This window comes from Fopius arisanus, unplaced genomic scaffold (genome assembly GCF_000806365.1).
Source record: "Fopius arisanus strain USDA-PBARC FA_bdor unplaced genomic scaffold, ASM80636v1 scaffold00004, whole genome shotgun sequence".
NCBI lineage: Eukaryota > Metazoa > Arthropoda > Insecta > Hymenoptera > Braconidae > Fopius > Fopius arisanus.
In genome coordinates this window covers 1,400,429-1,414,008 of record NW_011887743.1, presented here as the reverse complement: position 1 = coordinate 1,414,008, position 13,580 = coordinate 1,400,429, and the positions used below count along the sequence as shown (strand labels likewise).

The 13,580-nt window shown below is 36.5% G+C and overlaps 1 protein-coding gene across 1 annotated transcript; it reads right to left on the bottom strand.

The window, feature by feature from the left end:
* Positions 1–2,215: 2,215 nt before the first annotated feature.
* On the bottom strand, positions 2,216–13,504 carry LOC105273225 (T-complex-associated testis-expressed protein 1). The gene is made up of 11 exons (XM_011315530.1): positions 13,476–13,504; positions 6,993–7,067; positions 6,339–6,608; positions 5,739–5,924; positions 5,492–5,665; positions 5,055–5,193; positions 4,714–4,951; positions 4,493–4,648; positions 4,298–4,412; positions 2,358–2,533; positions 2,216–2,301 (listed from the first exon to the last, which is right to left on the bottom strand). The coding sequence occupies exons 2-11, from the start codon at positions 7,037–7,039 to the stop codon at positions 2,216–2,218; spliced, it is 1,587 nt and encodes a 528-aa protein (XP_011313832.1). The 5' UTR covers positions 7,040–7,067; positions 13,476–13,504.
* Between the last annotated feature and the right edge of the window lie 76 nt (positions 13,505–13,580).

Here is a 13,580-nt window from a genome sequence, read left to right as displayed (position 1 = left end):
GGATTCCATTCTGGAAAACTGATAATTTTTATCACATTTTTCTCTCCGTTTATCCATCGGAAAACCCCAAATCTACTTATCTACAAATATGACGAGAATTAAATTTACCCTAAACGCCTTGGAAATTGAAACTTCTCAACCCCTAACCCCCAGAACTCGGTGATGCGAGGAGAATTTTCTCCCTGAGCGCAAAGACATCAGTTGCAGGAGAAAAAGAAAATAATCCGAGATAAAAAACGACTCTTGCCAAAGAAGATTTACTCGATATAAAAAACCGTCCTCTCAATTTAAAGAATCGTGAAATCTCGTGATATAATTATCTCCGCTCATTGAGAAAAAAAAATTCCCCAACAAAAAAATAATCCTCTCCGATTACTTAATTAAAAGAGTAAAAAATTATAATTATAATTATGAATAGAATTAAACTATTATGATTATAATTATCAACATGTATTCATATCAACATATACGAATAGCATATTTTTTTTTCATGGAGAATTCAGGATTTGATGGATTGACATGAGAACATTTTCTTGCATAAAGTAAATTTTCTTCGTGAAAAGTACTTTTCTTTTCTGTGGATGTGGGGGATTGAAAGTGGGGCGAGAGGAACCGAGAGAGGCTGAATGCAAAAGGGAGAAGAGAAAAGGGAAAAGGGAGTGGAGTGAAAAAAAAATAAGAGAGGGAGAGTGAGGATAGCCCCCGAGCTGTATCGATTTCCTCTTCTCCAACTATGACGTCATCGACTGTATCCTCCCACTTTGCCATGAGATACGTGTAGAAGTTGTCAAGGTGGATCATACGATCTCTCACCCCTCAATCGTCTTTCATCCCTTCATCTTCACCCCCTGACTCCTCTCTCACCCCTTGCCACCCACCGCCACCCATTCGTTCGCTACACTTTAAACGTTTTCCTCTCTCTTTCATTCATGCAATCAAATTGATATTAGAGATATAGCAGTGTCGATGCCCTTGAATCTTTTTTTTCCAACTCCAAAAATCGGAAATTCAAATCAAAGAAAAGTATTACAAATTTTGAATTATGTCTAATGGAAATTAATAATTTCTTTAATTTATCCAATTTCATGCTTCTTTGTTGGATTGAAATTGATAAAAAATTCGTTATGGAAAATAGTCGATTTATGTTGGCGATTTGAAATGAATATTTGTATTTTATCTATTTCGATGAAATTTATTGATTTTTTCCGGTTGAATAATTCTCCCGTTGATCCGTTTATGTCAACGATAATTCTTCGCTATAAATTGCATTCTACCGTAATCGTAAACAGGAATCGATACGAGTTTTATCGGTTGTCGTCTCATTGAGTCAACCAATGACTCGGGTAATGGCTCAAAGTTCAACCGAGGAGAGGATGACGATCGATAGAAAAATAGAATGAAATTTTCTTTAATGAAATTGTGGGGTAATCAGGATGCGATTATTCTCGCTGTTGATTGAGACTTTATCAATCTTCGCGAACTATTTTCGTGTTTCAATATTTCAACATGCTGTTTGATAACTTGGACTTGATGGGGTATTTCATGCTCGTACACAACTCGGATAAAATTTCACACGCCAGCGTGAATTGCCGTTTTTTCTTTCCACTCTTCCCCCCCGTTGTATCAGAAAAGATACGATATACGACCGCCTAGGTCGCAAAGATAATAAAATGTAGATGGAAATTCTCCTCCCCCAAAAGCTTTTATGCGGGTGGTGGAGGAAATAATTTTCTTTTGATGATAAAATCATGTCACGAACAATGAGATTTAGATTATTTCGAGGTGAACGAAAAAAAATAATTTTTCGTTCAAAACCGTCGATTTTTGTCGCTCCTCTCAATTCATTTTTTTATCATTCATCAAATTGATCATAACTCAAAGTCATAAAAATCTAATTTAGATCTTCAACTCGATATTTTAAATTAAATCGAAGCTCATCAAGAAAATGTTTTCCCCGATTTTTTTTAGAGAAATTTCCCATTTTAATTGAATTCGCAATGTTTTGATTTTGATTGTCAATTTCCTCACTACAAATAAAGTAGCGGAGATTCAGATTGACTGCATAAGTAATTCGAATTATTGGCGGCAAGAAAAGCGAATAAAAGTGCCGCCAATAAAAAAATAACGAAAACGACAATGAGAGATACATGAATTTGCTTGAGGGTGAGAAAAAAAAGACAAGAGCTCTGAAATATGCAAGATATTTATTTAAACATTATTCTACATCTGCATCAGACACATTTGATTGGTCCATGACAGCTTCTGCCTGTTCTCCTCCAAACGAACTTCCATCACCGAATTCTGCACAAAAGCACTCGTTGATAATTATCCCAGAGCACGAATATAAATTCTCTCACCAGCATAAAATGAATTCCTCAATTCATCGTCGGAAGGTACATCATACTGAGGCCTTTGGAGATCTTCAAAACCAGGTGGTGGTAGAAGACTCTTGGCTCGCAGTGGAATAAAAGAAATACTCCGTTTACTCTCAAGTACAGACCTCATCCTCTTCTTCGTCAGTTCCTCATTGTTCCTACAACAATTTCTCACTTATTCATTATTATTTTCTCGTTGTCAACTCGTTGTCGACTTGATAAATGAGGAAAGAAATGTTGAGAACGGTGAAAAGAATTGTTGGAGAAAAAGATTATGAGTCCAAACAAATTCGCTCAAGTTTTCTTTCGGTGATGTTAGAGGAATTGTGGGTGAGAAAATCGATTCATAAATGACAATGGGAGACTGAGTTGTGGAGAAAAAGCCCTGGAATTGATGGTGAAATGGTTCTAGGGGGAGAAGGTTCAATCTTTCGCTTTCTTTTTCATGTGGATTTTTACGCTTTCTCATCGTTCGGAGATTTGTCCTCGTCGTTTGATATTGAGTAGGTGAATTTATCGACGAGAAATGGGAAAAGTGCTTGACTCCTGGCTTAAGGAATATTGCCATGAATTTTCATGTTGATGAATGGCGTTGTGAATGGCTACAGGATGTAATGGAAATGAAATTAGTGGTTATTTCAATTAGACTCAAAGGGAATTGTCAAAAAACGAAGGATTTTTCAGAGAATTGGAGTAATTTATGGAGATACAATTGCTATTGAGTTATTCATTTTGGAAGAGTCGTTGTGGATTTGTGGAAAATTTTATGTAAAGGGGTTTGCCAGTTGTGTCAAGAGGAATGTACAATCCGAAGTAGCACTGAACGGTTTAACAGAACAGTTTTCCAGGTCTTCCGAGAGGTCATGAATCTATGCATTGTCGAGAGTATCTCCTGGGTGTAAGTAAACAGGACTGACAATCAATTCGGAAAGTTTTTGGCGTTCTGCCAGGTGTCCACAGAGTTTTACGAGTGACACGACATTCAGTGATGAGATAATTGCAGTTATTCATGGTTCTAAATCTTTCCAGCTCGCTTTATTTTTTTTTAAACTTCTCCTGTCACGTGCCATGGGAAAACCCGAACGAAAATTCGGCAAGTCATCGATTCCGATGCGCAGATTGCCTCAATAATTAACTGGTGTAATTCAATTATTTGTTCTCATTAAATCGTTTTTTTTTTCAGGAACGAAAAATAACAAATTCACGAATGTTTAATGATTTTTGTGGAGCTGGTGTGTTATTGTTGAATGACAGGATGACTTGTTGTGCACACAGTGAGTCATCGATTTCTGTTTCGTCTCGGACTTGTTATTGAATTTTTTTCCGCGTAGGGAAATTCCAGCAATTGATGAATTTTATAATGATTTTGAGTCTCAATTAAAAAGGAACTCTATGATATTTTGTAGTGGGGAATATTATCTTCAGAAGATCGACGGTGCAATAAGCAAACAACTCAGGACAATCAATTCCTACGAGTCCTGGCTTCCTTCCAGAACTGTTCTCCCCAATTCTCAATTTTTTTTCGTCCGCCAAGCGAATTTTACTCCGTTCTTTAATATTCCTTTTTTGGGGAGATTTTAAAGTAATTCATATCGCTGGGGGCTTCTTGTTGGTCGCGTCCCTGGCAAGAGTTCATATGAAACTCATGAACTTTTTTTATGTTTTTTTCCCTGAACTTTAGCGGTGGAAGAAGCCAAGTGGCGACTATGATGGAGAAAGAGTTGAATTCAGGCCATTATATTTTGACCGCCGTTAAATCACTAGAGAGGTTCACATTCATCATCCCAATTTTTTTGGGGATATTGGAGGCAAAGTTGCGAGATACCGTAAGTCAATTTCGATAAAGAAAATCCATAAATGTGTGGTGGAAATTGGGGTCGCACTTATCACAAAATTTGATGACTGCATTATTTAAATTGTACCTTTGAACGCTTTCGTTGATTAAATACTCAGACTCTTTCGAAAAATTGCACATTCTCACATCCAATCCTATTATCTGAGGACAACTTTTCACAGCGATATCTAGTGCTTCACCAGCTGTAGTTCAAGAAGAAAATATAAAACTTAATTAATCGATATCCTTAATTCCTAAATTTAAGTTGCAAAAAACTACTCACCTATGGGCCCCATATTATTATTTGATATATCAATCTGTAAAGACGATATTTTGGTGTATCCGGAAGCGATAACTTCCGCCAAGGCCATTCCAGTTTCTGTTTTCAAGCAACATCCACTGACATTCAATATCTCCAAGTGTTTCACTCGTAGAATCACTAAAACCCCACGAAAATTTCATCAACATAAGAGTCAAAATGATTGAAACTCAGGTGAAAATTACGTGCGGCTATGTGAGTGCCTCCATCATCTCTCAGTGGATTAAGTCTCAGATCTAAATGTCTCAAAGGAGTAGACGACTCCTGCAGAAGTCCATGAACAATTCCGGATACTCCATCCGCGCGAATGTCATTGTTGATTAAATATAGTTCCTTCAGACGTCGGTGCATCTTCAAAAATTCACCGATTGCATGAGCACCGGTGTCTTCTAGCTTGCAGTGGGATAAATCCAGGACTTGAATCTGGAAATATTGAACTGTATGTAACCAGTTCTACCTTCAATTCGATGGAATTGGTGAGCGGATATTTTTGTTTTACCACACGGAGTGATAAATATTTACTCACATTGTTGTTCACAACGATCCCCTGGAGCAATGCTGCTGCACGCGGCTGATCTAAATTGCTCCGGGTTATACGGATCTTCTCCATTTTTTTCGCATTTTTTATACCTTTTCCAAGATTCAGACAATCCTCCACTGAAAATCTACAGAAAGTATTCTTTGCGTGTTAAAATGCATATTTATTCCGCAAAAAATTCACTTATCTGTAGATTAAAAAGTCACAAGTTAAGACTTGAATTTATAAAAGAATTCACTCAAGACTGAAAAATTGACAAGTCTTGACTGAGAGCTCCATGAAATCAGCGGATGATTGATGACGAAAACTCAATGAACTTTGTATACGAATATTTCTGAAAAGGTGGCCACCGACTTTCCGCCAACTTAACCCGACGATCGTTCTCGTGTTATAAATGAAATCCGATGAAAAGAAATACAACTCACTCAAAGTCCCGCCACTCGAAGCCCTCATTCATGTAAATCATACCGAAGTTGAGTCGCAACTCCCGGAGTTCAGTCAATTTCGGTACAATGACATCCATGGGGATGTGGTGAACCGGAAAATCAGCGGCTGTGCACTGATCCTCATCGTCATCTCCCGACCACTTGAACGGATATCTTCAACAATGAAACGAGAAAATTATGCGGCCATTGAGAAACTCCCGGGTTATAAGATCATTGTGCGATTTACTTGGATGGCTGCAATGAGCGGATGGTGAGAGTACTGACGTATGGCTGCACAAGGTTGATAAGAGCCTCGCACTCTTCTTTTTCAGATTCAACATTCTCAAGTGACTCCAAATACTCAGTGAGATGACGCTCGCAATAAAGACGTCGCCAGGAGTTACCGTGTTCATTCGGATTATTATGCTCCCACCTGGATGTCACATTTTTACCGTGTCATCACACATTTTATTAAAAATTCACTCCACTACGCGGAAATTCCTCACATTTCTTGCGTATTCCGTACTTTTTTATAAATAGAAATTCCCGATAAAAGATACTGATCATATAATATCCAAGTTTTCTCACTATCGTCGATTCTATCAGAAATAGAAAATTTTCGTGGAAATCTTTTTTGTAGCTCTCATTCCATTCCACAAAAATGATCTTAATAAAAATTTCGATTTTCCCCTTAGATTCAGAGATATTCTTCTCTTGCTTCTTTGCTTTTCATTGATTATTAAAAAATATAAATGTTATTATGGAAATTGTATGAATCGTTGAAGTTGTTGTATTTTGTTTATCAACTTGTTTTTGATGTGAATTCCGTGAAGATGGAAGTTCTCACCTAGCTTTTGCGGCCCGTGACCAGTAATACTCATACGGTATTTTCTGAATAATGATTTCAAAGGGGAGATCAGCTGGCAAGAGTTCCAAAAGTGCATCCCTGTCAACGGGACTGGGGAGTTCTTCAAGTACAGGCATGTGAGGCCACAACTTCAGCAAAGCACGGAGTGCTAAAGTTTTCAAGTCAGACACAAGTGATTCATCCCATGTTTCATTCTCCGCACGAATGCTTCGATTTTCGGGTTCCAGCAATAAAGTCTGACCCGAACATCTGCTCCGATACAGAGAAACTAAATTTACAGGCTCTCACTAGATCAAAGAATTACCGTAACATTTTTCTATTTTCAACATTCGCCATTTATTCATGAACGCAAGTGAATTTGTTTATCTAGTCGGCGCACGGAGAGAAAAATTCAGTTAAAATAACGGAGAAATTCGCGAAATGGAGAATCCTTATTTTTACCGAAGACGTAACACCTCACAGGCATTCGTCGATTTATTATGCCTTTGAAATAAAAAATTCGCGAACGTCCAGCAATTTTTATGAAGCTGGAGTTATTTTTACGTTTCGTCTCGTAAAATTGTTCACGTTTTTCCCGGTGATTTTTATTCAACTTTTCTCTTCGTGTGAGAGGTATTGGTAGCTATAATATACCTGTAGGCCTCGATGACGTTTTTCGAGATTGTGTGGGGAACTCGCATAATTTTCCTGTAATTTTCTCGTTGCTCGCTTGAAAATTGAATCAATTAACATTTCATTTGTTTTACTATTAATAAATGGATTTTTAAATAGGTATTCAATAGAAAATCGATCTAGACATCAAGCATCTACAATTTTTATCAGAACTCTAGATGTTTAGGTGATAGCTATAGTGTATTTCAATTTGACATCCTAATTATTTTTCTAACTATTCAGTTAATGAAAATAGTCCGAGGTGATTTGACTACTCGTCGGTTTTTTGTGAATACCTCAAAATCTAAAAGAGATATCAAAATTTTCATCACAATCTTTTCTGTAGTCCATCGTTTTCTCTATAAAAAAGGACATCACCAAAAATTGACTATCTCTCTTAGACTCAGAGATATCCCTCAAAAACCCAAGACCTGAGTGATTAAAAAGATATTAAAGAAAACTGATAAGTCATGATTTCTTTTATTTGAAGGAGTGTCCTGAGGGTGTGGTCCAGGAGGACTCATTCAAGGACATATATGCCAAGTTCTTTCCACATGGAAGTGAGTAAATAGTAACTTTCTTGTTGTTTATAACTCCTTGATGGGATTCGATGGAATAATTACAGATTCGAGCCTCTACGCGCATTACGTGTTCAAGGCCTTTGACGTTAACTGCAATGGGGCCATCAGCTTTAGGGTAATTTTGTTTAGAAATCTTATCTCTAATAATCCAGTGAATTCATCCCACGCACGAATAATCCGATTTTCTATTAAAGACAATTTTTCACTACAATCGACAAGAAGTGAATAAATTAGCCAATCAAAGTCCAACGGAATTCGCTGAATTTTCCGTGTAAATCTCGGATATTGTGAGAGAATTCAATATCGAGATGTGAAAATGACTCTCTGTCACTCGTGGATTGACAATCGTGCGATGCATTCACAGCGATAAGATGTATCAATTTGGGGAGAACGAAAAGATAGACAGTAATAGAGAGAGAAATGTTGTGAATGCTTTCAGGATCTACTGGTGACTCTCTCGACTCTGTTACGTGGGAGTATATACGAGAAGCTCAGATGGACATTTAAGCTTTATGACATAAATGGAGATGGTTGCATTACAAGGGGTGAACTAGGGGAAGTCGTAACAGCGGTGCATGAGCTCATGGGGCGAAAGCATCCAGCTGAGGAGGAAAGAAAAGCCAGGGAACAGCTGGACAGGGTCTTCGAGAAACTCGATCTCAATCACGATGGAGTTATAACGATAGAAGAATTCATCGAAAGTTGCCTTAAAGTGAGTTTTACCCTAATTTTAAGACTTGTCTCAAATTGAGACTATCAATAATCTTCAATTTGCACAAGTTGAATTGAGGACTTGGAGAATTACCTTCTCCAATGAAAACTGAGAAACAATTATGTAAAGGATCAGTAATTTTGTTGAGAAAACATTAGAATAGTCCTGGAGGGTGGAAAATACGGAAAATTAAGTAGAAATAAATGATTGACTGAATGCAGGACGAGGTCATCACCCGGTCACTGGCAATGTTCGACTGTGAACTTTGATCTCCGGTGAACATTAGCCCTACGAGGTCGGCAGCCGGTGTAACACCAACGTCCCCAACCTCGGGTGCAACCCAGTCACTGACGAGCTCATCCCCAACACCACCGCGTTACACCTTACTACCGTCATTACCAGCACCAACGATAATCGAAGATCCGCTTATACCAATCCCATTGCCACCACAGACTGATAATCGATCGGAGCCAATGCATCCACCGCCGGACTACATGACTGTGCAACACCAGGAATCCTTTCGTTTTCGTGGATCGCACTGGTGGGACCAAACTGATGAGCCACTCTTCTGTTGAAATTTCATCATTCAACAATGACAGAAAATATTACTCTGCCAAGTAAATCTACTAATTACAAGATTATCCATTTTAAATGATATTTACATACATTTACTTGTGCCAAGTAAATTTACTTGGCAGGAGTCATTTCATTGATCAGAAGTCATTTCATTGGACTCATCAGTTGGACGAGTCAGTCATTCAGTCCAATTTAACGAGGAATAAATTATAATCAAACGCTATTGGGAGGGTTGTCGGTAATCTGTCGATTGATCGAAATTACTCGTTCGGGATTCACTGTTAGAAATTCAAGCGGAATTATGCGAGAGAAAATGTCCAAAATTCTGCCAGAAAGATTAATTAAATATTTTTAACAGTAATTTCGTGGAGCACGATGTGTTCGCCATTTCTATCGCAATCTCAATCCAAAATCAAAATGATCGATACCACCGCAACCTCCTCAATCGATAAATAATGAAAAATCTAAACGCCAGAAACGAAATCCAAACTCAAGGACATAATGAAGAAATTAATGTGAATTTAAAGAATTAACAGCGTGGAGTAAATAACGAATTGGAGATCACCACTGGGAGAGTCAGCAATTGCACAATGGCTCTCTTGAGATTGTACCTGTAGAATTAAAATAAAAATCTAAAAAGACGATTCAGTAGTTATAGCGTAGGACCTGTGGGTCATGCCGTAATTTTCGGTTAAGTCGCAAATAAAATATTTGTAAAAAAAACCCTATGGTATTCGCTAGGAAATTCTCTCGAATTCTCGTTTGGAAAAATTTTCATATAATTCTCACAACTTTGATTTTCGGGGAAAAATAAGAAAAATTCGACAGAATTGTGGAGCGAATGTTCGGTTTTTGTACGAAATATTTTCATGCGTGCAACCAGTCGGTGAATTACAATAATAATTATCGAATAAAAACATGATGAGTTTCCGGCAGTTCAAATGAAATTCTGTCGCTATTAGTATCTTTCTGTTCTCCGTCTGTAAATATTTATTGCCTCCACTGATGAATTAATGAATCAATGAATTATGCATTTAATCGTTTTAATTTGGCCGTTCGAATAGTCAATTCGATCTCCACTTGGATATTGATTATCGTTAATTGCCATTATTTATCTATTCATTGGTTAACGTCGAAGTGATTCATATTATAATGTGCCAAAATAGTTCACATTAGCCAGTAACTTTATTCATTAATTAGTACGGATAATGCGTGAGTGTTAAATTATATTGTACGCGGCTGTGAATTCGAGCATCTCGATGGAGGTTTGCCAAGGGTAATAAACAAAATATAACATGAAAATAACGCAGTTAATCGGAAGTGACGGCAGAGGGTTCAGCCACGATTTTGTAATTATGCAATAATTAACGAACGAGTAAAAAATATTTAACGACATTAAATGCTCGCGTTGCGAGCATATGAAATGAAGATAAAATGTTCATTTTTTTTTATATTTTCCAAACGCATGCGAGAGATATTGTACTCCGATTTCTTTATTTTCGATCAAAAAAACACGCGAAATGTTAAAAAAGAAAAACTAGATAATAGATAAGTTGTTATAGTAAAATCGAAATTAACGTCGATATTCGATGAACAGTGAGTGCCCTTAGAGAAACTATTTCCAATTTCAAGTAACTGGTGATTAAAAATTCAGAGTAATTGTTTACGAATGATTATAGGTTTTCTATTGCTATTTACTTTCTATCACTCAATCCTTATCAATACTTGAGTAAAAATGGTATTCTGTCATTGCATTTACATCAATAAACTACGTTGATTGTAATTGGCAGATCACCCGAGTGTGTTACTAGGAAATTCCAAAAATACATATTTTAAAATTAAAAATGTAGAGTTACAAGGGACTTTGAGTCGGTTCCCCAACATTTTGTTAGATGAATTAAATCAGTGTTTTTAAGGTTGAATAATGAGAAACTAGGAATTTATAAACAGCTGAGAATAGCTGGAAAATTAATTAGACTGCGTAAAATAGCTACGAGGAATTTTTTCATATCACTGAGAATTTTTCGTTCTCCCTCGACTTGATTTGACATGTAGATGAAGAATTTACGATTATGGAGTAAGTGAAAATTATAGGGTAGTTGTTTAGATACTGTTTTTTGGTATCTCTGGCTGTACTCGAGTTGAATCATCCTGTTGAGCAGCCTTATCCGATATTTCGATAATTTCTGGAGAACAATTACGTCAAGTAGAGAACAAATCAACATAATCTACGATTAAATGGGGCCGAATGAATTCAGTTGTGGACACTCAGAAATCAAATTTTATTTTCAGGCTTACGATCTCAACTTGAGATTTTCCAAACAGCACCATAAATTTTGATTTTTTGGGTGGAATTGTGAACATGAGGAAATTCCCCTAGCCCTCAATTTTCTACAAGAATTCTGATAGAAAAATTGAAAAAATGGAATCATTGATATTTCTCTCCGAAAAATGGTTATTTCCATCGAATTGTATAGCGCAGAATAATTCGAATTTTTTTGAACAATCTGTCAACTCTTTTTTTTAATTTTCCCATCGCACCACTCCGCAACTGAACTACTTAGACTCTTCCCTCAGAAATCAGTTTTGTCAATGAATAATTAAATATGTAATGACGTCACCCTCGGTGACGATAAACCAAGGAAAAACTGAGAGCGTAATCGCAATATTTCAGAACCTTGAAGATGTAAAAGAATCGTTCAACGCCATACTGCCTCACGATAAAGAGAAAAATTAAAAGAACAAGATTTAAATAAATGAACCGATGTTTTTTCTATAGTTCACATCAACGACGTGTCTAGCGTTAAAGGCCACAAGTCATTAATGAAGTCATTACCACTTAATCGGATCGAGCGAAGTAATAGAATAAAAGATTTTACCTCACATCTCAACACTTATATCTGGCGTTTCCCTAGGCACGAAACCCTTCATTCTCATTATTGAATTCATGGTACATTAATTGACTCATTAATTTTGTAACATTCGTTCTTAATGTAAGCAGAGAGTGGACTGTTGATTGAATGCGAGAAAATGCGAGCGTACGGGTTCTAAAGTGCGGCTGAATTTTCGATGAGGTAATGAATCTAATGGGTTGATTCATCGTGAGACATCGACGAATGTACAACACCAAATCACGGGTTTTGGAAGGGAGTAGACAATCGATGCGAATTCAACTTTATCAGATATTTCAGGATTAGCGAAAATTCTTTTAATCAATAGAACTACCCAGAGTCAACAAAGGGGATGAGCGAGTAAACTTCGCAAAGTTTTGCAATAATTTTATCGAGAGCGACTTAATCTCCTGAGAGACAACTCTTATATCGAATTCGATTTAGGAGAAGATCCCTTAAAAAAAAACTCCAATTGGAAATCGAAGAATAAATTACGAAAATTTTTGCAATGTTTATCGATTTTCACAGAATACTCGTGAATTTTCAATGGAAAATTACAGCTGAAAATGTTGACACACTGAAGATACTTTCGATTCGACTCTCCCCGGATTACTAGAAACGCTGAGATAAGATGACTTGTAATCACAGAAATCACAGTCTCTCAATTGGTCAATTAAAATGTAGAATCGATACTTAAAGTCCTGAAAATAAAACACGTAAGTCCAGATATAAATTATTTCTCTCCCGGATTCAGTAGTGAAGTGATAAAATGATTATCAATTCATCTCTACTCATAACTTCTCCGGAAAAATAATTTTTATCACTGAATTCCACATGCCCATTTTCTAGAACAAATGTGTTCGATTAATTAGACAATTTTTTGAGGATATAAAAAATATCTCCAAAAAAATGCATGATCTTTGTTTAATTCCAATGGATTGTCTTATCACTTCTCGCCAGAATCCAGTGCATTCAACTTCATTTGCTTCACTCAATAGAATTATTATTCAAACGCTCCGCCTCTGGTAAAGAGACAAACTAGAAATTCAAAAAAAGCAAAGTTTATCTGTACTTAGGTGAAAATAAACTGCTGAGTGAGTACTAGAGCTATAAGAATAACGTACGAGTTTGTGTGCAATTATCAAAAAGTAATTTGTGATTAGCCAAAGATTTAGATGACTAAAATCAAGAGGATAATTAAATCATGAATATAAGGCTCCGGTCGGGAGTATCTCGTTATGCTCACAAGAATAATCAAGAAAATTATATCGATTTCTAAAGAAAATGAAATGAATCCTTTAGTGAAATTGCGTGTAATAAAGAGTTGATAGACAGGAACGGTGTTATTGATTGGAGGAATTCAATTTCATTTCAGTAGTGAAGTGTCAAAATGAAATAAACTTCAACTTGAGATGAGAGATGAATGAATTAAATATCTGTCAGTGCAAATTCTCTCATTTCCAGGTGAAATAGTCTCATCATTTTTTATCGCTTCACTGTTGACTTACGAAATGGCCTATTCGGCAAATTCCTCTGTTCGTCAGTTAATCTTCAAATTTGTATGTTATGAACAAGAACGTTACCTCTAGGTATTACTTATTAAAGAGTGGAATCATGATGTTAAATAAATTGTTGAGTGCTCCTTCTTTTTAATAAAAAAAAACAGCTCATGTTTCCTAAATTATTTTCCTCTTTTCTTTCTCACCTTTTCCTGTTGACTTTTCCCGTAATGCAACTGAATTTTTTGGATGTAAACAAGGGAAGTGCTATGGCAACGATAACAGTTGCGTCGTGGAATGGAGAGAAAGAA

Coding starts and splice junctions, on each gene's coding strand:
- LOC105273225 (XM_011315530.1), bottom strand. CDS start 7,039: ATGCGAGTTCCCCACACAATCTCGAAAAACGTCATCGAGGCCTACAG. Junction 5,194..5,491: donor TTCGAGTGGCGGGACTTTGA/GTGAGTTGTATT, acceptor TACTTTCTGTAG/ATTTTCAGTGGAGGATTGTC. Junction 2,534..4,297: donor ATCAACGAAAGCGTTCAAAG/GTACAATTTAAA, acceptor AAATTGTTGTAG/GAACAATGAGGAACTGACGA.